General features: G+C 38.4%; 3 protein-coding genes and 1 long non-coding RNA gene across 6 annotated transcripts; 2 read left to right on the forward strand and 2 right to left on the reverse strand.

Moving 5' to 3' along the window:
* Nucleotides 1–99: 99 nt before the first annotated feature.
* On the forward strand, nucleotides 100–5,304 carry LOC122710447 (carbohydrate sulfotransferase 11). The gene is made up of 5 exons (XM_043928308.1): nucleotides 100–238; nucleotides 2,249–2,655; nucleotides 3,041–3,328; nucleotides 3,412–3,647; nucleotides 3,720–5,304. The coding sequence occupies exons 2-5, from the start codon at nucleotides 2,320–2,322 to the stop codon at nucleotides 3,883–3,885; spliced, it is 1,026 nt and encodes a 341-aa protein (XP_043784243.1). The 5' UTR covers nucleotides 100–238; nucleotides 2,249–2,319; the 3' UTR covers nucleotides 3,886–5,304.
* Nucleotides 5,305–6,076: 772 nt separating this feature from the next.
* LOC122710444 lies at nucleotides 6,077–8,250 on the forward strand. Its single transcript, XR_006345932.1, has 3 exons — nucleotides 6,077–6,338; nucleotides 6,414–6,566; nucleotides 6,723–8,250. It is a non-coding gene; the product is annotated as an uncharacterized LOC122710444 (long non-coding RNA).
* A 76-nt stretch (nucleotides 8,251–8,326) lies between these two features.
* LOC122710442 (sodium channel protein Nach-like) lies at nucleotides 8,327–10,753 on the reverse strand. Its single transcript, XM_043928300.1, has 9 exons — nucleotides 10,329–10,753; nucleotides 10,042–10,258; nucleotides 9,708–9,965; nucleotides 9,470–9,620; nucleotides 9,307–9,384; nucleotides 9,015–9,242; nucleotides 8,773–8,939; nucleotides 8,611–8,714; nucleotides 8,327–8,533 (listed from the first exon to the last, which is right to left on the reverse strand). Exons 1-9 carry the CDS (start codon nucleotides 10,630–10,632, stop codon nucleotides 8,397–8,399), a joined length of 1,644 nt encoding a protein of 547 aa, XP_043784235.1. The 5' UTR covers nucleotides 10,633–10,753; the 3' UTR covers nucleotides 8,327–8,396.
* A 156-nt stretch (nucleotides 10,754–10,909) lies between these two features.
* On the reverse strand, nucleotides 10,910–16,426 carry LOC122710443 (cAMP-dependent protein kinase catalytic subunit PRKX). 3 transcript variants are annotated; one of them, XM_043928301.1, is made up of 5 exons: nucleotides 15,170–16,426; nucleotides 13,067–13,229; nucleotides 12,423–12,686; nucleotides 11,684–12,014; nucleotides 10,910–11,579 (listed from the first exon to the last, which is right to left on the reverse strand). In XM_043928301.1, exons 1-5 carry the CDS (start codon nucleotides 15,258–15,260, stop codon nucleotides 11,433–11,435), a joined length of 996 nt encoding a protein of 331 aa, XP_043784236.1. In that variant the 5' UTR covers nucleotides 15,261–16,426; the 3' UTR covers nucleotides 10,910–11,432. The 3 variants fall into 3 exon arrangements, with proteins under 3 accessions (XP_043784236.1, XP_043784238.1, XP_043784237.1); XM_043928303.1 differs by having other exon boundaries at nucleotides 16,202–16,424; XM_043928302.1 differs by lacking the exon at nucleotides 15,170–16,426 and adding an exon at nucleotides 13,433–13,617.
* Nucleotides 16,427–23,428: the final 7,002 nt, after the last annotated feature.

Below are 23,428 nucleotides of genomic sequence, written 5' to 3' on the forward strand. Positions count from 1 at the left end.
CTTCCATCATCGTCGAGACTAATTGGAACGAAATTAGAATCTTCCTCTAAAACTATCTCACAGTTGAATGTGGAGCGATCATCTAAGGAGGCCATTTATCCGAAACGTTCTCTAGAAAAAGAATTTCAAGAGAGTTTTATCGAATCATTCGATAAAACGTTTTATGAAAGTATAGAACAAGTAAAGAATGCCACGTAATTTTTGGCAATGCGTGGTTCGATCTCTTGACACGTAACAGGTGAGTTTCTCTTTTATTTTTTCGACGATTCTTCGTGTTGGAGCAATTTTCCGGCTCGATGATTTGTGTATTCGCGTTGACAATCAAGATACGATAAAATACTCGTCGTAATCGATTTGCGATTTTTCATCGATGGCATAGATACCGATAAGATATTTATATATTTTATAACACGATTGCGATTATTAGTAAGAGGGATGGGTCGAATCGAATGATACGGTCAAGAATGAATTCCAATGGTATTGCGTAACGAAATACTAGATTTGATTGATCACGTCTTTCGCCATTCATTTAATGTGTCCACATTATTGACGTAATGAATTTTCAACACCTATTATTCCATTTATAACAATACTAGGTACAATACTAAAATATTTGTACATCAATCTGAATCGATACTGTGGACTAATAAGGAATGAATTAATTATTCAATTGATGATGGAATTTTATACGTTTTTTTTTTATATATCGAAAATATATGTCACAAATCTATAAATTAAAAATGTTAGGTTTGAATTAGATCAACAAAGACGAAGAAAGAACAGAAAAAAAGAAAGAAAGAAAAAAAATGTCTATTCAATATTAATAATCTTTATTATATTATATTATATATTATATATATATATATATATTTATATAAATAAGAAAAGAAAATTAATAATAAATAAATGATAGATGATAGATGATAATCATCTTTGAGATAATGAAGTACTTGTGTAGTTAATTCATCGTTCAATTATTATTTTAATACAATTAATTTTTCAATAAATCCGATGGTTAATGTTAGGATAGAATTAAAAAGATTAATTCTAATTTTTTTATTAATAAAAAATAGCATGCAATAAATAGCGTGCAAAAATATAGTATTAAAAATTATATTAAAATAGTAGTCATAATACTATAGTATTAACAAATAAGTTTAATTTGAGATAGGTAGAGAAATTTTAATGCTATAAATATCTATATCTTCATTAATGTTTTGGATGACATTTAGAATAGAATAGTATATATAATTCTTTAATTATTTTTTATTTTGGCATTTTGAAATATTGAAATAGAATGATAAAATAAAAACAAAACATCATAAGAAAAATATTATAAGTAATAACAAAATTCTATTTTTACAAAATATTTTTTCAAGAAGAAACAAATCTCTCAACTCAATAGATTCTTGAATAATATATATGATAATTTTCATGTATTTTTATTCATAAAAGTATTTGCACATTATGTATTGCATAATATTATGCATCGATACAATTTTTTTCTCGTAAAAAAAAAGAACGAATTATAGCTTAGCTAAAATATAAATATAAAGTATAAGTATATTACGAAACTTAAGAACAGGTATTTTGCGTGTAGCAATGTCTCCGACCGAGTTTATTACTTCCAAGTAATGACCTGAATTTTTTTATTTTATCAAAATATCATTTTTAAAAAATTATCAATTTTGAAGCAACAAAAATTAAATTAATTCAGTTCACTTTTGATGCTCTATTCAAAAAACAGATATGCTCTAGATATTTAGATGTCAAACATACCGCAAGATGTCCATTCAGAACCGGCTTTAAAGGATTTCAATCGGAACAGAGTATGAAACGAAGGCGCTTGACCTGATTACCATATTATTTGCTTTCCCGTTAAGATGCAAATCACTCTACACTATCTATTACAATAATAAGTATATTTTATTTATTTGCAATTTTTCTTTTCGTTGATTAATTCTTAAGGATTTATACGCGACTCGTGCAAAGTGAGAGAATTGACATCAATGACGTTTAATTAAACAGGAGAATAATTGAAATAAGACTCTCGAGCTGTTGGTATTTCTTAAGCGATTGGAATTGATTCGTTAACCTTTGTAAATTGATCGCTACGTTTTCCTGTTCAATTATGAAAGCAAATAAAAAAAATAAAAATTCTTTTATTTACTTTTTCTATGTTTCATTAAAAATATTTTCTATTCTTCTTTTCTCATCGAATGTATGTATTTTTTTTTAATTTTTTCAGAAACGATTATATTAAAGAAGAAGGATTATTAAATAACTATTTATTTAAGGATAAATCAATGACCCGGGTGGATGGGAAAAACGATGATAAAATGTCGTGTCTGGGAGACAATTTTGCTTCTTCTCAATATTTTAAGTTTAACGATAGATGCGAGCATAGTTGGAGAGCATATCTCGATGAACGATGATAGAAAAAGATCCATGGAGATAGATGATTCCGTGTACTCTTGGACAGGACCCAATGCCCTGGCGAGATCAGCTTTGGTGGAACGTCAGGAAAGATTACAATATAATTGCGAGGAGATCTTGGGAGATAAGGAATCCGAGAACCAGGATCTAAATCCAGAATCTTTCAGGAATATTCTTGTGGACGAGCAACATGAACTTTTATATTGTTATGTTCCAAAGGTATGATTATTAAATTTTAAATAAAATATAAGGGAAAAATATGCACAGATAATCGACAAATCTTCCGATTAAATATTTTTTATCTGTCATGAATTTTAGTTGATTAATAAGTATAATTTTTTTCATCTTCATCAAATACTAATTTCTACTTTTCTTTCGTAATCTTTTGCTTTTTAAAACGATTTTCTTGAAAATAAATTAATTCCTTTTTCTCGATTTAATTTTGAACAATTTTCTAATCGATCTTATGAAATCTTATTTATTTCGAACCGTTTTATCTAATCCAAATGGAATTTTTAATGCTTTGTATTTTGATTTGATATTTAACTGCATTAACATAGTTGATCTTTTTTTTTTCTAACATTCTCGGCTGTGTTTGTTTCAGGTTGCCTGCACGAACTGGAAACGAGTTCTGATGGTTGTCACGGGCAAGTGGCCAGGTAACGATCCTATGGAGATACCGGCTGATCAGGCGCATTCCCCAAGTACTTTCCAAAGGCTCAGTAATTATACTTTGTCCGAGATCGAACGAATGCTGGCGACTTATGACAAACTGATTGTCGTCAGACACCCTTTAGAAAGATTATTGTCCGCCTACAGGAATAAATTGGAAGCGAAACACGAGAAGAGTTCGAAATATTTTCAAACCCGTTTTGGGAAGAAGATTATCAGGGTATAGTTTTATTTTTACGTTTTTTTCCCCCCTTGTTTGCCTCTATATCAAATAAATTACAAAAAGAGCGTTCTTTCTTGTAGAGGTACAGACAAAACGCCACTGTGGAATCACTGAAAAACGGCGATGACGTGACATTTCGAGAGTTCGTACAATTCGTTACGGACGATTCGTCGAATGAGACGCGAAACGAGCACTGGAAGCCGATATACGAGCTGTGTCATCCGTGTTTGGTCAATTATAATCTCGTCAGCAAATATGAAAGCTTAGCGGAGGATGCTACAGAAGTTTTGGAGCGGATGGGCGTCGAGTCAATCAAGTAAGTAATTTCGATATTTTCTCGTTTGTTTAACGTTCATTTAACCAACAGTATTATCGATTATTTTTCTAGTTTTCCAACCAAACCGATGAACAGCGAGCCAACTGCGAAGAAACTGGAGAAATATTATTCCACGTTGACGTATAAGCAACTTCGGAAGTTGGTGGATTTGTACAAATTAGATCTAAGATTATTCGATTATTCGCTCGAGGACGTGCTGGGATTCTCGTTGGCTTGATTGCAAGTTTACTCGAGAATTTCTGACAACAGAGATGAATTACGCTTCGAATTATGAATAACTATGTTAATGGTTAAATAGTATTATGCGTTTACTCGGTTGTAATAAATCATACGAGTTAATTATTCCTGTTTTCGACATACAAGCACCGGTTCGCGTGCATTAATTTGCTCAGGTCTTTCCTTTATATTTATGTGTCTAGTTATCATTTAATAAATCGAAAACTGTGAAACAAAGTCTTCGTTCCATAAGATCGAACCGGTTATCGTTTTGAGAATCGAGATAGTTGTTAGTTGTAGTAGAGAGATTTTTTCCTCCTATGTCGTTGCTCCCTGTATTTTTAAAACGTTCGCGAATCTCGTGCCAAGAATTTAAAAGTAAAAAAACCGGTTGTTTGTGCCAATGAAACATCTGTTGATAACTTTCTTCCAGAAAGTCGTATGGTGTTCCCTTTGAGTTTCTAGATCTTGAAATATCTGCATTTCATTCATTCGAATATTTTATTTTATTTATGTAGATGTTTAAAAGTAAAAGGTCTAGTGACTGGTGTCTCGGTTAGATTTGTTGTAACAGGATGCCCGCCATATTCGTGTACCTACGTATGCTAGTAACGTGTACAAAATGTACAATTTACATTCCTAGAAATAATTCATTTTGTAGCATGTACTATAAGTTACCAATCAACTCTCTCTATTTGTTAATACACGAGTAATTCAATTGAGAATTGAATAAAGAGATGTTTTATAAAATATTTCAATTATGCCAAAGATTTTAATAAGATTACGCCTGATAAGAAATTAGATGATAAATCTATCGATCGATAAAATTTTGATCGTATCGAAAGTCACGCGATTTCATTAAATGTTACAAATATAAGCGAATGTACGAAGCTTAGATTGAATATGTTAGCGTATATTGTCCATTATAAGGTTAATGTTTGGTTTACGAGATAAAATTAACCGAAGGACTGGAAATGATGAACGACGTTGGTAAAGAGGAGCAGCTCTGCGCAGCTTAATCAAATGTTAAAACTCAGCGAACCGAGTTTCCTCGAGGATTAAAATAGCTTTAGCTATCAATCAAATCGAAGGACTCTCCTCTCATTGATTATTGAATGCTGGATAATCGAATTTATCGTTTCTTTTCATTTCCTTGTTTCATCTTTGTTTGCATAAAAAAGTTGGAAAAAAAATTTCTCTTAAATCATGATTACAATTGTTAAATAAACATATATATATATATATATATATATATATATATATATATATAACATATTAAATAACATAAACAGATCACATTTTATATCGTTTTTCTGATGAATCATGTTTTTTTTCAATGATTAAAATTTTATCACGTGGGAAAAACCGTAGCGCCACACATGAATTCTGTCAACATTCCAAGTTTAAAACGTAGATGTTTATAAAAGTAATTTCTGTTTAAAAATAAGAATCGATTTTTTTTAACACTTTTACCTAAGCTAAGTGACATCGACTTTTTGTCTCATGTTATAATTAAATTAACGCTTCAATATATGGTTGGTTTGTATTCCATTGAGCATAATGCTTATATTATACACGTGCATTTTTCACGTACGAACTGTACATGATAGATCTCATTAATAGATTTGATTAGAATCATTTATACGTGAACCAAGTTAATAAATACTTCATTGATAAATTATTCGATAAGAAAAGAAGAACAATGGATCTTATTATCTGAATAAGGATACTTATATATATAAGTTTATGCAGAATCATGAACGAATCTCTTCTTCGTTCCAGACTTCATCTTTCCTCGTAGAGTATATTCGAAATGATCTATAAATCGATGATAAGTTTTTTAGAAAACTTTATAATTTAGAGAACCGAGATTTATGATATCTCTTATTTTTTTTTGTCGTTCTAAATTTCGTTTAATTTCTCTCGCATTGTCGCAACGCTCCTCAAAGGCCATTGATCGCTACTTACACGACCTTGAACCCGCGAAATATCTTTACGTCGATGATGATAGTGAATCGATCCGAAACATTTTCCACTGAAGCTGTATCCAATATTCACGATGCTTAATATAACTCGAGGTGGCAGAACTCGTTGATTTCGCACCAGTAAAAGACGGTGGTGGGACCCGGGCTACCAATCCTGGATCAGAAGTTACAAGGGAAGCTGCAACGTGGTGGTATCCGTGATCGAATTGGTGGGGGATTTCACACGGATTCCTGGAGGAATTTCGGGATCTTCGTTCGTATCGTGGATCCTGCGTTGAGTGATCTAGTCGAAGATCGGACGCAAAGTGGCGCGGTGCTTGATCTCAGATTTTCCCGATCGATTCTCCATTTTTGATCGTCCAGCGTGATTTATCCGAAACTTCCGTCCGATCCGTGAAACGGAGACAATAAAGGAGACTGATTCATCAAGAATAAAAAAAAAAATTAAACAGTACGATCAATATTTTGGGTAGGAATATTTCGTTCGTCGGAGGAAACAACTTGACGTAACCGTGATCGCATGCTGATATTAATTTTTCTTTAGTGTCGTGAAACATCTATCGTGAAAAATGCCACAGGCAGCCCACGAAACGAAAAACATCTTAACCACGTACTTTATACTCATCCTCCTGCTGATTTGCCTCTGGTTATTGTACTCGGGATTGTTTTAACTTTGAAATTGACGTTTCTCGTCATGGTAAGTTCGCCTCTAATTCACAAATAATTGCTGCGCGACACTTGCTTCCTATTGTACTATTGATCATTGAAATCTCCGCTACAATGGTTCATTCTGTTACCTTGCAACGTAGCGTTAAAAACGTTCGTAGTAAAACGTTACTTTTGTTCGTTCCAGGAATGAAGTAAGAAATATACGAAGGGAATTACACGTTCGACGACAATTATATATCCTCGATTGATCAACGATTATACTCAGGATACTCAGGATACATTGGATACACCGATCCCTCTTTCATCCAATTAACGACTTTTTTTTCTCCGCATTTTTCTCTATCCGCATAAAATCTATTTTAAAATGAACGAGACAAGCGTAATCCATTTAAGCTCTTTCAATGTTCTCCACGAGTATTACATTCGCTTATCCCATTCTCCCAAGATTTTATGTATCTCACGATAATTGAACGTGAAAGAGATAGTCTTACTTCTAATAAAAGGAACAACCAAAATAACGTAGTTTCATAAATAGGTGAATGATTGTGAAGCACGATGATAAAAGGAAGCCCCGACGCATATTTTTCTTTGTTGAAAATTGAAGAATTACAATCTCTTAGGGATTCGATCGAATCGAGATACGTTCCAAGCATGGAAACGATTCAAAGTCTGTGCGAAAAAACATTGAAAGTGAATAAATTGGAGGAGAGAAAAATTGGACGAGGAGCAAAGAAAAATATTCGAGTGCTTGCGTGAAGATGGAAAACATCTCGGGGTACACGGTCGATGGGTAAGAAATACGTGGGTGTTTAGTCGAAAATAGCGAGCGATGCTTCCAGCTCTTTTCGCCAATGTACCACGGCCGTAGTATGTCCGACGTACAGAGAACTAAATCGGTATTTTCGATAGCAATTCCGAAAATAGACGATATGAACATACATCTTGCATCTATCTTGAATATTTCCACGCTATATAGATATTAAAAACATGCAACGACGACGCGATACCGACCGAATTTTCACGGTTGTTACGCAACATTGTTGCTGGTTCTCATCATGGATCGGATTACCGATTCTACCTTCGATTTCGGTTGTCTCGAATATTTTTACTTATAAATAGAATACCGCGAAGGAAACGTAACTCTCAAAATGTAATCGAAACGAATACTTTTTTTCCTCTTCCTTGTTCCTTCGTTAAACATTGTTGAATAAATGTAAATTTTTCCATCTGTCGTAGTATAATTTTCACAACGCTTTCCACGGCCTCTCAAACAACGCTTTGCAAAAGCGTTCCTATCGCGTTACACGACGAAAATTAATCGCGCGTATAGCGGAGGAAGCGTGACTTCCGGTTTCGACACGGATCGGGACAAGTGTACCGAGCCGAGATTCTGATTAACTATCGTTGTTTCTCTAGAAATTCGTATAGTATCTGGGTCCGTTTATTAAAACTCTGTCCAACGTCGCGACACACTACCACACGAGGATGAAACTTCAAAGCGGAAACACGGCAGAGAAAATATTTTTACTAGCTGGCGGATGGTAAACGTTGCCTCCGTGGCGTTCCAGTAATCGCTCGAAATAGATCTAATTGCTCCAGATTCTTGCCTGCTGTCTGTGTCAGATTATATTACACAATAGATCGAGTCTGTGTTCGATCGAATTATTATTGACCAAGGTCTTGGAAATATCGATAACCCATATATATATATATACATATATATATTCGATAGAGCGTAGTTCAGAATGGTGCAATTCGAAGGAAAGAGAAAGGCAACATTGCTGTATCTATAATCTACTAGCGTTATTTATTGAGTGTTTAAATAAACATGTCGATTGCTGTTTACAATAGTCAGTATTTATGATGTATTTGGATTTTGGCTCTTCTGACTTGATTTCAAACTAGCGCGAAAAAATAAGTATAGGAAATAAATGATTTCTGCGACGCTTAAAAAGCTACAACCAAGGAACAAACTAAAGATTCCACCGACTGATGCTGAAACGTAAATTTGAATTAATTTAACTTGAATTTAATAAAACAAATAATAAAAAAAAATTGAATATATTCAATACCCAAAAGATAAGTTTCGTTAGCGGCTGATAAGGTTATTGAAACTTGATAAGTTTGCGAATTCATGTAAACATTAAGAATAGTACTTTTCTGTGACACGTTTCTACTGCAAAATAACGCATATTATGAGTATAGTTAATGTAATATTTATGAAATGAACTCACGTGGAACTGGTTTTCATTAGAATTATCGAGTTAGGAAATCCATCGTAGTTCATATAAGTGCACGGCGTCCTACAGGAACAAGAAATATCTTTGCTCTGGATATTCTTCACGATTCTTATTTTTTTCGCGTTTCTCTGAATACACTGTAGACGATCCAATTCACAATGCTAAAAATCGATCGGCCTAATTCGTGATTTCGTGAATATCGTGATTTATCGTTTTAACGATAAAATTTCCATTACTTCGATCTTATTGTATTCAGCTACGTTGTTGTAAATAAATGGTAAGCAACCACAATACCGAAGCATGGCCTTGACTCTACAATTCGCATAACAGTTTGAATATCCATAGATGGAGAAATATTCCAAAGTATTTTGATCTTCCGCGATGCATAAAGGAACTAACTGGTTCTCTTTGTTACGATGTTGGAGTCCTTTTGGTTTCTGAATTAATTCCGGTTTAATAGCGATCTGGAATAATTAATTAAGAGAATCAGTGATTCATCGATTCCATTTTTTATATTGAATAGATTACCTTTAATTCATGGTTTGCTTGTAACATGTACATATTACTACTCAATCCTGGAAAATCCATTCTATCATGTATGACTACCTAATTGCGAAAATAATACAGATAAATTTTATTTTGAATTTCATCTTAAATATCGATTCTGCGAAATTATCATTTTTCCTCGTACCACTATACCATTATTATTCATGGAAAAATTCATAGAATTGTACGAGTCTTCCTCGTCGCTCTGTTGTTGAAATTCTTTATTGATCACAAGTTTCAAACCGCTCTCTGAACCAAAGTCAGCGGATCCCAAAGGTTTTGGTCTTACTTGACCTCTTTACATCATCGATAAAAAAAGAAATATACGTACAAGGAAATAATACAATTTCTCGAAACGATTAAAATATTGTTGAAATACTTGCTTCTGAGATCTCATGTAACCTTCGAGAAGATAATTAAACGAGCAACACAATCCATAAGAACTATACGAGGTCTTTATCGATTTACCACAATCTATCCGTTCCGTATTCCATTGACACGATTCGAAGATATCTTCGCAATTTATCAAAATTTTCACGAATTCTATCACTTTCCATTTATTGGCATTCAAAAACGCTTTTAACTTATCGATTTCCTCGAACTCTTTGCTCGTGTACGAATGAGTTATAAGGTGGCCGTATCTATATTAAATTTCACGTAATTTCATCGGTATTTTTTTTTTTTTTTTACAATATTTTTTGCAATTTGTATACGTACTTCAAAATGTTTAACGCAAACTCTCTGCTCACGTTCTCAGGCAATATCGCGTTCTCCAAAATGGCCAGACGTTTTCGCATAGGAATTGGCATAGTTGGACAGATGGTTACAGCAGGAAAAGGAGCTTTGAATATCGGTTCGTCGAAAGTCAGTATATACGTGTTGGTCGGATTTTCATTGTAACGACGTAGAAATTGCATTACCATTAAGCTCAAACCTGAAACGAAACACATACTTAATTCTATGTATTATTTTTATACATTTTATCTCGAAGAAAGGACAGATACCGATGAAACAACTGAATATAGTGACACTCCATAAAATCTTTCCAAATGTTCCGACTTCTATATCCGTTTTACCGAAATATTGCAAACCATGCACGGAAGTACTTTCCAAAAAATCGGTTAAAATGTCCAACGAGGTTGGATTCTTTTTTCCCTTTTTTGGAGGATTGGTTACATGTTTCGTGACATTCGACTTGGCTTCGATCACATTAATTTTACGATTCGATCGTTTTTTTGATATCAAATTATCGTGCTTTTTATCGTAATACAAGAATTCTTGATTCTTATTGTTTAATTTTTTAGACATAGTTATTGGGGTTTGCTTTTTGAATTCTTGCTCGCGACTTCAGCAATGTTCATCATACTGGTTATTTTTCGTGTCGAATACTGCGTTTTATTATAACAAGGTTGTGTGCTTGTGATTTAAATTATTCAGTAGCTATTTTAAAATTTATTAGATCCGTAGGTGGTGTGCATGATGATCTTATCACGATTAACGAGACACTACAATACAATTGGATTTGTAGTGTGTTCAAGGTTCAAAAAGTTGATACAACGATCGTTTCAAAGACAAGAAGATAAAATTTAAAAAAAATTCACGATTTAATTCTCTCTTGAAATGTAACGTACTGTTGCACGATACATCAAATTACAAATACTTTGCATTACATTAATTTTTATAAAATTATAATAATTTCTACTAATCATCACTTTTCTTTTTTTTTTTTTCGTATCAAAAGGAACGTACATCGATAAACTTCTCATGAATTCGCAATTCATAATCTCGAGATTATTTTTCCTTGCACTTCTCTTTTCTTTCTTTCTTTTTTATTTACAATGACGAATTACTTTAAAACAACGAAAAAAAAAAATATCTACTCTACTCAGCGAATATAATGAATAAATAAACTACGCACAACGAGAATAATACAAAAAGGGGCCGCTATGTACAAAATAAAAAGGAACTCCTGTTTGAACGTTTGCGAAACTTTATACACATCACAATACCGTTAACTCAATGGTTCTAATCTCGACACGGAAGGTTGCAAACGAATTTGCGTCAATGAATGTCTGGCATGATTCGAACGATTGTCCATGACGTTTCTTTTAGAAATCTTGAAACAGAGCCAGTTGTTCCGGCGGCAATGGAGGTTGAGAACGCCAATCGGTTTCCGGATAATCGTCAAAACAGCTTGGATCGCCTGGTGCCTTCACTCGTGGTCTTATTGGGGGTGTAAGAGCTCTTTGAGGTACCTATTCGTGTAAAATAATAATGCAACGATATATACAAATGACTTTATTCATCTTAAAGTAACAAAAAAAAAAAAAAATATTATTTTCAATTCGAATTGAATTACCAACGGCCATTCGACTAATTTGAACCAACGATGCCTTTTCACGTCATCGGCACCTTGCCTCATATTTCCTAGCCTTTTCGTACGATCTGCAATTAAAAGCTTTTTGATCAAATCCTTGGCGATTGGATCCATATGTTTTGGCCATTCTATCCTGCCACTCAATATCTTCTCGTAGATGCCAAAGGGATTGTCATCAAAAAATGGCGGAAAACCGGCCAACATTTCGTAGATCAAAACACCGAGCGCCCACCAGTCAACTGCCTTATTGTGTCCTTTGCTCTGAATTATTTCTGGCGCCAAATATTCTGGTGTGCCGCACAGAGTCCACGTTCTGCAATTCGTGATTTCCGATAATAATTATTCTCTGGTATATATATATATATATATATATATATACATTACGATTATCACGTTTAATTATCGATGAAATTTTTCATGTGATCGAGCAGTCACGTTGCTGATATCTCGATACAAAAAAAAAATAAATAAATAAATAAAAAAAAAATAAAAAAAAGTAAAAAAAAATGAAAAAGATATGATCGATCGACGTCAGAAATATAGATCGTAATTAATAATTCAAGTGAATTATTCAATTTATTTACTTGCATTTATCGAGCGTTACGACATAATCGAGTTTCAATCAAGTTCGATGAAAATACAGCTACATATTTATCTTTTACCATTATTGAACGTTCTAGAAGTAATATCGTTAAGAAGATTGCTTTAAGTATCCGTTTACCTGTCCGTCAGTTTCTTCGAAAATCCGAAATCGGTAATCTTCAGGTGTCCCTGGCTGTCCAACAAAAGATTCTCGGGCTTTAAATCCCTGTAAACTATGTGTTTGCTGTGCAGGTATTCCAACGCACAAACGATCTCGGCCGCGTAGAAGCAGCTGGTGGGCCCGGAAAATCGGCCAGCTGCCCTTAAATAGGAGAAAAGTTCTCCACCGGCAACGAATTCTAGCAGCATGTATACTCTTGCCTCGTCTCTTCCGCTCCAAAGCCTGAAACCAAACTGAGGCGTTAAAAATAATGGAGCAACGGTAAGAATTTTAGAATTTTAGAAACAGAAAATCTTAAATGAAAAAAAAAAAAAAATAAAATAAAATAAAAATGGTAGAAAATACATTTTATTTGCGATCTTTAATGGAACGAGAAGCATGTTTGAATGGTTGATGAGAGATCAGCAGGTATCACTTTCGCAGTTTTTTAGTTACGCTTTCTTTTTCAGAGATACGATTGACCGACAAACTCGCAACTTTCTTGATCATACCATACATAGTGTACTTCCTCGCCTTTGAACAGACAATTCCCTTCATCGATCGTTACAATGTTACAGCTTGGTCGAGTCGAAAGGAGAAAGGAGAAAGCAAATTTGACTTACATGTTCACGATAAAGGGATGATTGACCTCTTTTAGTACGGTGATCTCGTTCCGTACGTGTTCCACTTGTTTCAATCTGATCACGTCCACCATCGAGAGAATCTTCAAGGCTAGAGGAGTACCTTGATGCCTGCATAACACCACTCTTCCGAAAGTGCCTGTACCTGATTGTAAACAACATTAAGAAAACATTGATTTATCAATGAACGATTATGCATTTTATTCGTGCTTCCGCGTGTATCGATCGGCTATTAATAGCCAAGATTATCGATTCCTCGTGATAAAAAATGCGGGTATACACGCGTATATAAGTATCGATTATATTCGTTAATTTATACAAGGTAACAGCGGTAAAAAGATAGCTCACACGTGTTATCGATCCATTCCATGCGAGCGTTTAATCATCAACGCTTTCTCTAGTAGCAAAATCCGTGGTACGCGGTCTGTTTAATGCACTTTCCCACGAATGCAGGTGACTAAAGTTGGTCTGCTCAACGTACCACGACCAATTAACGGAACAGCGATGGCCGCCGCCTGCCCGTGGTCCGCGCCGAAATTAACCGGTAAATTGCTGTGTTCGCATCACAGATGAGGGGCAGACGTTTCGCGTACACAGAGAGAGAGAGAGAGAGAGAGAGAGAGAGACGTCATTATAAATGCGAGAAAATTGGCAGACGGCGCGAAATAAGGGGCGCAAAATCGTGTTGTATACCCTGTGAAACGATCGCGGTGATTGCCAGCGACAGCTGAGAACAGGTGTCAATGATAGAACGACGAGCTGTTTCCGATGCTTTAAATATTCTTTGCTCGTCCCTCAATTTACGTAATTGAGCGTCTCCGATATTTCTTTCCGACGAAATGAAAAAATAAACGAGAAAAGAGAGAGAGAGAGAAATATCTCGTTTCCCTCGGAAATTCCGCGACAACTTAATCTTCGACTTCAACTCCGCTCGCAATAACGATTTTCATTTTCATTGTCGTTTAATCGACGTACGCTTCGACGAAATAACTCGCATCCTGGATGATTAAACGGGAAGTTCTCGAGTGGAAGAAATATATCAGATCGGAGAAGGTTAATGTTTCAGGTATAACACGGTTCATTCATCACGCGAGTGGGTTATTTCGCTCGAATTACGCGCGCCAGACGCTTCCCCTCGACACGTTGTTTTTCTCCCATATGGACATTGAAGAGAGAAAGAGAGGATTTTGGTGTTCGTCCAAAACTTGTTCTACGTCTCGAAAAAAGCAATGTCCGCACATCTGTCCTGATCGATCTCCGCTTACACGGACCAGTTACTACCTCTGGTTTACGAGTTTAATCGCGACCCAGCAAAACCGCGATCAGGCTAAATGGAACGATAAGAGATCGATGCTTTTGCTCCAGAATTTATTTCCTCGACGTTCTCGTTATATTATACGTCATACATCGCGTAATATCTCACTGTCCGGATTATCCACCGATGACCCACAAAAGCCAGACTGTGCGTTGTTGAATTTCAAATGGAAATTAGGGAAGCCCGACAGCGCGTTTAAAACAAGCTTTACGGTCTTTTTACGCTGTCCCACCTAGATTCTTTTATTATCGTGGAATATGTATAAGGTGTGGAGTTCTCCTTTCTATTAGACAACGGTTAGTCGTTCGAAGAACGGTTTCACAAGTCACAGGGAAAGAGTGAAAAATCAGCGAAGAAACACCTGCATCTCCCATTCCGTGTAACTCGAACTTAACGAGCAGTTAAATATACACTTGGTAGCCTCTCACTCTCCAGTGGCCCACTTCCTCGTTTAGAGGGTAGTTCGCCTCGTCTCTGACATTTTACCAAGACTCGGCAGCGTGTGACCAGTAGCGTTTACATCATCCAATTCGCTTTAACAAAAACCTGTTCCTCGTCATCATTCGCAAATAATAACAAACGGAGATCGATTAATATTTGCTTTCGATGCAATCTCTAGAATAGTTTCGAGTCGAATAGTTGAACAAATTCTTGCGTGTCTAGACAGCATTCTAATCGAGTATCGAACGCATGTACACGAGTAGAAAGTTTTTCTATCGCACGGCTCGAGAGTCGTCAGTGAAAGGAGATGAATAGGATCGTGTGCTCACCTATCGTTTTGATGATCTCCAGATCGTCGATGTCGTATCGAGGGGAGTCCTCCTGCGATCCTTCCTCGTCCGATGTCGTATCTCCCGACATGGTTTACGAGCTACTGTCGTCGTTGGTACTGTATATCGGTGAAAGTTGCCGATTTATTTTCCCTGTGCACACGGTGGACACGTGGAAAGAAAGGAAAAGAATCCCGGTTCAACGAATCCGTTCGTCGCTCGACTATTCTTAGGCCGTGTCGAGATCGATCGATCTCATATTCCGCACTTTTCGATTCTTTGACTTCTGTGACTCGAGTTTTTTTTCCTCGTCAACGAGCGCGAACAGAGCGTCCACGAGAGTCCAGAGCGGAATCGCGCGTGAAGCGAGAATTTAATTTTCACGCGCGACAGATGTGCGAATCGGGTGAGCAAAAGTCGCGGTAAACACGAGGGTAAATTGATCTTTTCATAAAAATTTGCAGGGAACGGAGGCGAGCGAACGCGTACCGGTACATTTATCACGCGGTCTCCCGCTGTCAACGACCCTCTTTTCTACAGTCGCTTGCTCGAAGCGGTGAAAATGTGTGCGTTGATTTCACAAGTGTCATTTATGGAGAGCGGTGTGCGGAGGAAGGTAGAGCGCGGTGGAAAGAGAGAAGGAGGGAAAATACGAAAAGACGTACGCTTTCCTTGTCGTTAAATGTATGCGAGCCGTGTTTTTACGTGACCGGCCGCTGTTTGTTGATTTAAACGGAGTGCACGTGTTGCGTGTGCCGTCACGATCTCGATCCTGCCTCTTTCGAACCGGTCATCCTTGATCGTGCACTGACGAAACGCGGAAAAGAAACGCGATTTACCTCGCGTATTTATATTATTACGCGATTTTACGCGCCTCTCGATCGCATAGCGGTTCGATGACGTTCCAAGAATTCGCAACGGTTCGTTCGAGGAAAAATAGAAGGGAAGAAAAAAAATAATCAACACGATGGAATCAGCACGTGCGCGAGGAAACGCGTGAAGTTTTCACAGTACAAACTGATTCACAGACACCTTATAGTATATCCCGTGGCAGCGAATCGTGGATCGCGATCGATCGATGCGGTCCACCGTCTATCGATGATCTAACGCGGTCCAAAACGGATCAAGGATCGAAACTTATTCGAGGATCCTAGCCCCTTGTCTTCTGTCACATGATCTCTGGTGCGGTTCGAATGCCAAGCAGAACTAAACTGGTCACCGAGGGGACTCAAAAGGCTGTCTATCCTTCTCTTGCCCCTTCTCCCTCCCTCCTTCCCCTTCACCCCTCCATCCCTTTTCACCGTGTTTCTCTCCCACCTCGTATCGTGCCTCCAACGGGAGAACTCTCACTGTGTGCGAGAAACGAGAAACACATCTCTCGTTTGGCCCCACCTCTCTCTTTCTCTTTCTTTCTTCCATTCTTTCTCTTTCTCTCTCCTTACTTCTCTGTAAGCAACGAGAGAGCAGAGAGTGATTTATAAGCGGCGATCGCGGAAGATTCGCGGCTGGTCGCGAAGATAAAAGGCGGCGGCATTTAAAAATACGGTCCGAGAGCGCGGAACGAAATCGTGTCGTCATCGTGGACCCCGTTACACGGTTGCGTCAATCCGCCGCGAAATTATAAAATAGTCCTCCTTTCTCCCTCGATTTTCGTTTGTCGCCGATTTGTCGAAAAACGCGAGAAAGAGAGAGAGAGAGAAAGAGAGAGAGAGCAACGGACTCGAACGGGTTCACGGATTTTTGTTAAATCGATCTTATGAATCATGGATTCGCGGTAGGACCACGTTGTCTCGGAATTTTTTATATCGGGAGCGTGTCATTTTTTACGCGAGAAAAAAATCTGGAAGGGGAAAGTGTGTGGGAAAAGGCGGATTTCTCGTTCCTTGCCAAGCGTGTATCACGGAAATAGTGATGATTCCCGGAATGACCGCGAACATTCAAAATTGTCCTTCGGGTCGCGTCGAATTCGAACGAGACGTGTAAAAATCCTGAGAGGAGAAACACGTGGATTCTCGAGATGACGCGAAATGATCGCGGACAATCGGCAAATCCGTCGAAAATTCGGCTTATTTTTGAATCTGGCCATAGTCCAGCTAGACTTCGACGTGGACGTTGAACACCGCGACGATGGAGGGTCTCTATCGGCTCTGACGGTTCGTTACCTCCTTCACGAATCTTTATACACTCGTCCGGCGTGTGTATCTTTCAGATGTCGACCGAATCGTCCCGAATTCGCGCAACACTCTTGTTCTCGTTTCGTAGGTGTCTCGAATTTGGACCGACCTCACTTAGCCTTGACGTGGGTTCCCAATAATCCCACGGATGCGATACGAATTTGTAGTTCTTGTTACGAATAACTTGCAACATATATCCTATAAATAAAGATGATGCCGGTTCTTTGATATTTACGTATCTAATAATAATTCGACGCGTTATCGGCAAGCCAGAATGATCCATCGTATCGCGAACGGATCCGATCGATTATGTAATTTTTCTTACCCACGTGTCAAGATCATTCTTCGTTACAATTCATCGATCGGGATTGAACACCTGTCGCGTCTTCGTATTAATTATTTTTAACTTGTCATTATGTCCTGAGAACGATACCGCTTACGACGTGTTGTCATTAATAAACCAAAATGCAAATAATAACTTCCGGGAATATATTTTGCAGAGTCATTCCGTTGCCAACGCTTTGTAATTAGATAAATTCCTCTTCGGATTTACCGGATTTAACGTCGTCTTTAAGCGTTGTTTCGTTCCGTCTAATAACGATCGAACGATCGTTGCAAGTTCTTTTTTTATGCACGAGCGATATCTCGCTCAGGCTAAAAACTATCGACGCAGTTGGAATTTAATTAAACGATCCCCGAGGAAGCGCGATTAGACCGCGAAACATGCGATCACGTGTCGCCTTTCCGTACGCGCGTTTCAATTTTTTCTCTCTCTCTCTTTCTCTCTCTCAGTGGAATATCGTTTCTTTTTATTCGTACCTATACATCAGAACATTTTTCCCACTGTAATTCTTCTCGCACGAGCGGCATGGATCGGCAATAAAGTCGATGATGTATCTCCTACACGTTTCTGATCTCGCCCGCGTGTCAATATTTATCTTCTTTATTGCCGATAATTTGAAAAAGAAAAAAAGAAAAAAGCGAATGTTCCTTCGAGAGGATTCGGAAATAATGCAGCAACGTTCAAAAATCCGGACCGGAGATAAATAGAATTTTGTACCGCGTATTTTCTGCTCGAAAGACGAGACAACGAATATCGTTCTTCGATTATTTTTACATTTTCGCGTAGTTAACGGAACCATCTGGAAACAACGCAAACGACGGAGAGTCGTTTCGCGCGAGTAAGTTTCCCCCCTGTCCAAGAATCGACACCGACAAGAAAGATCGGACAATTCGGTCCCGCAGAAATATCGTTTACTCGCCAAGGACGGGAAAGTTACAGGCTTTAATGACGTTCGTGCTCGCCCACGACTTCTGGATGTGAATCAACTCCGTATTTCTTCGTTTAGAAAATAGGATGTTGTCACGCTCGATCGGCGAATATCGATCGAATTATTTCCTATTTTCTATCGAATATCGGAATGCATCTCGGTTCGATTCCTCGACAGATGTTTTCTGCTTTACGATCGGCGGGGGTTTGATCCGTTGACCCGATCACGGTGAAAGGCCACGAGCAAATGACACGTTGACCTCGTACGTGATTAAACGTGCATACGTTATATCTCACGTGTACCTCACAATGCTCGAGAAGGATTCGTCTGCCGTCCATCTTTCCCCATTGTTATGGGACCAGCGATGTTACTCACCTGACCATAAAGATAAGTTTCATGAATCATAAAGTTAACCATCCTCTGATGGTGTGGCATGGGCGTGTGTGGGTTGCACACGTACTCGGAAGCGGATGGGCGCGTTCGTGAATAGCTAATTCGGATTATTAACATCCAATAACCTACTTTATCTAAGCACAATATATCGTTATACACATATTCTAATAACCACGTATTTATGAATTCCTTAAAAAGAAATCGTTTTCTTTGCGAACGCGAGTCAAGCAAATATCCTTCATGTATCGTTCTATCACTGATATTAATAACAGGTATTACATGCGATGTACGAAACGTATACGATAGCATTGTGTTTCGACTGGTTTCCAGGATAGAAGGTGGTGGTACGAGATACATGTTATATTTTCAAACATCCACGGCGATCCCACGGCGACTTCCGGTTCCACGATGCGTTCGCTTGCTTGCCACGACAATTTTCCATCGATCGAACGTGGCTGTGAATATAATTAAATTTTGTAAATTATCATCCAATTTCTTTAATTGCGTATTATATAGTTTGAACGAAAAATAAAAATGAAATATAAAAAAAAAGCGGTTACCTGATACTCACGTATATGCAAATGATTTTAATTCTCCATCGTTTCCTTCGATTTTTATATCGAACCACCTTCAATTATATACCTCTTCGTTTGTATGTTGCGTAACGAGGTGTATATAAACTCGTGGAGACCTGTGAAAAAACACGCGATCGCACAGTTATGACTGTCGAGAAAAAAAAAAAAAAAAGAATGTGACCAATAAGCCGGGCAATAGTTTCTTTTCGACCTTGATCCTTTTACCCGTGAAATGCGGCGCAGGTGTTTGGCCGAACGATCAGGATGCAACCGGGCCCTGTGCTCTGTCTGTCGTCGTCGTGCTGCGAGCCAACTTGAAACCGGAAGCGCCGCTTTCTGCCCTGCTGCCCACGAACAATGAGATCGAAAGATTCTTATGAGGACGCGAGCACGATCAAACGGGAAGGTGCTTTATCGACATCAAGGATCGAAAATATTCCTTTCAAAGGAAAGGTGAAGATCCTCCGCGAACAAGTTGCGAATTCGCTTAACAGGAATTCTCGATGCCTGGAAACAGTTCCGATATAAGATATTCCGTATATCTGGTAAAATGCATAACAGTTGAGTCACCTTACCAGCATGTGTAATGACGCGTAGAAAGCAAAAAAAAAAAAAAAAAAAACAACGTTTGTCGTTTACAGACAAGAGATTATCGGACGACACCTGCATGAAGATAAGTAACCCCAACTCCAGTTTGGAAAATGGGTTTTAGAATCCATCGATGGTGTGGCCCATTTGCTCGCCCGCTTCTCCATTTGGGATCTTGGGATCCACGATACGAAAGCAATTAACATTACGAATAATCGTTTCGTATGTTGCACCCCTATTGATTTCATATGTGAATGCAAAAAAGTATAATCGCAATACGTTGTTTGGCCACTTTCAACGTTGGCATCAGGCTCGTCCACGCGATCGATACAAACGTCGGGACACAATGAGAAAATCTTTTCACGGCCACTACCGTCACGTGGTTCGCGTATGGTCGGCAACAGGTGTGACGCAACAGGTAATCAAACGTTGCCATTACGATTCGTCCGTTTTATTGGACAGGTAGACCTTATTTCGTTGCCGGTTTACATTCTGATCGATGACGCGTTCTCCATGTCACGCGTGTCAAGAATCTCGATGATGGAATTCGATCATCCAATCGATCATTATCCGCGCATCCGATCAAAGAAGAATCCTTCTCTCAAAAATCTATCCCTTTTCATAAATCGGCTAATCTCGAACCCTTTGTGCGGTATTAGCGCGTTTCCGTTAATAGGATGACTGCGCAAAAACGGGATTCAAATGATATTCTCCGTACGTTTCCTCAACCTTTTCATCGTGGACAATGAAAGAAGGGACGAATGCACTTACTCGGTTGACTCGTGCGACAGGTGTTGCTCGTCGAGTCGCGTCGCGAATCGATCCACGCAGACCCTGGCCGTAGCCTTTTTCTCTGACACTTTCTTCTTTTGCCTGCGCGAGCTGTATTTCCGGTTAGCCACCCGTCTTCGTCTCGTTCCCCTCTTCCACGTGGACAAGCATTTCTCGCTCGACAAATGTGCGCGCCTTCTTCCTCGTATCCCTGTACTATGTTCGCCATCGCGCCGCCTTTTCATCGAGGAAGGTCGCCAAGTCGCCTGTTGCCAAGTCGACGATGGTCGGAGCTTTCGTCCACCACGTGCACGCAGTCCGAGAAATCGATATAAAACGTTATCATCCCGTTAAAAAAAATCCTTTCTCGTGGTTTTTCCCCTCCTCCAATTCTGTCCCAATTTAATTTTCTTTTTTTCCCCGTCATTGATTCACGATTTCGAGTTTGCTCGAGAATTTCTTCTTCGTCGTCGAACGATCGAAGAGATCGAGCCACGTTCCGTGGCGTACGTTAACGATCTCTTATCTCCCTATAGCCTGATTCCTCCCCTGTATTACCACTCTTGTTGATACTGGTTATATACTTGTTACGTAAACGCGTTGGACGATTTCCGGGTATTCCAGTTGTTCGATTACTTCTGACCTGAATCCGACGAGGCTTTTTTTTTTCTTTTTTATTTAAAGATTGATAATAATGTTCGATGACGTTCGTGCGTTTATTTTTTCCTCGAGGTTATCGCGTTGCATAGCCGGACGCTGTGTATGACACGGGAGCTCCACGGGCCCGTTTCTTAAATCCCCCGTGAATTCTTCCAGTGCCATTTACAGAGTCCAAGCTCTGGTACGTATATCCAGCCTATAAAAAGAAAAAAACTTCCATTCACAATTAACCGATAACAAACAGGGAAGAAGGATAAACGATTCGCGGAGAACGAGAAACGAGTGATATCCGTACCGTGTTTGAAGACCGATGACCGATACGTGTTCGATTACACGATATTGTTATTCGTATATCGTTCGATTCGCATCGTGGAATTATTAATTAATTCACGATTGCGAAAGAGCAATTTCGATCGAAGAAGAAGAATGTAGAAATGGATGGAAAAAGAAACGAATTCTTTGCGGATAATTCACAGCTTGCCCATTGTGTTATATAGCGTGTTTCTTTCTCTCTTCTTGCCTCTTCCGTCACGGAACAACGATTCTTCCCGGAAGTCGTGTCCGCTATATCTGCCGCGGCCTGCCACGATTTGTTCGCCAAGCGTTCACCACCGCTCTCGTCCTTCGAATCCGCCGATTTCCCACCGTTTCTCCTCTCCCTCTCTCGCCCCCCTACGAATTTTCGATTTACCATCACCGTTGCTTCGTAACTATTGTTCTTTCCTGGAATTCGACAAGCTTCTTCTCTCTCTTTCTCTCTCTCTCTCTCTACGTTCCAATTTTTTTTCTCTACTTCTCTTCTTTTCGCTCGTTCCGCGAGGAGTCGCGATTTCTCACGGTTACGCAGCTCGTAAAAAAAAAAAAAAAAAAAAAAAAGAAGAAGAAGAAAAAGGAAAAGAAGCATATCGAGGTCAATAGCGGATAACGCACTGTCACCGCGCTAAACAATCGATTATGAATGGTCCGGAAAGGTTCATTGTGAAACTTATTACGAGGCTAGATTAAACCGGACACAATCGAGTCTTGTCGGGAATTGTAGCTTTCGTTTTGTGCGTTTTTTTTTTCCTTTTCTTTCGCCATCCCTCCTCCCCCTCTCGCGCGATTGCGTGCCGATTCAGTGGAAACGTGGTTTAATTTACAAACATTAATTCGATCAAGAGAACGGCTTCCAGTGATTTATTATAAAGATGGAATGGTCTGGTATGCAAGGGAACCCGGCCGCCGTGTTTTCCCGTCTGGTTCTCACGATTCGAATCTTCTCAGTGCACCATGTATATAAGTATATATATATATATATATATATATACACACATATACATATATATATATATATATACCTGCGATTCTTCAACGACTATCTGCAAGTCTCCTCTCAGTTCTCAAGCCGCTCTTCCGGTCATGCTATCATTCCGGTTCTCACGGCTGGGCTCGAAACACGGCTCGAAACATCGGGACATGCCGTGGAAAATAATAGTCCCTTCCCGACTATATGTCTCTAAAATCACGTTCCATCGTGTTTATTCACCGCGTTCTATCTAAGATGAAACATGGTAATTAGAATCGGACAGACGTGTGTTTCGCGCGGTGGAAAATAGAATTCTATTCTCGAAATCTCTAAAGAGTAGAGTAGAAATTACGAAAGATAATCTTTTATTAGCTTGGCTGTGATTTTCTATCATCTCGAAACCGAGGAAAATGTGACAAAGTGTGTCGCATTGCTTTGAATTATCGATAATTTTCAAACGCACTGTACGATATATTTTTACGATTTTTTTTCCGCTACGCGTTTACTACAAGCTTTGTCAGATATGCAATGATTTATTATGT

Source organism: Apis laboriosa, unplaced genomic scaffold (assembly GCF_014066325.1).
Source record: "Apis laboriosa isolate Shangri-la unplaced genomic scaffold, ASM1406632v1 scaffold14686_cov152, whole genome shotgun sequence".
Taxonomy (NCBI): domain Eukaryota; kingdom Metazoa; phylum Arthropoda; class Insecta; order Hymenoptera; family Apidae; genus Apis; species Apis laboriosa.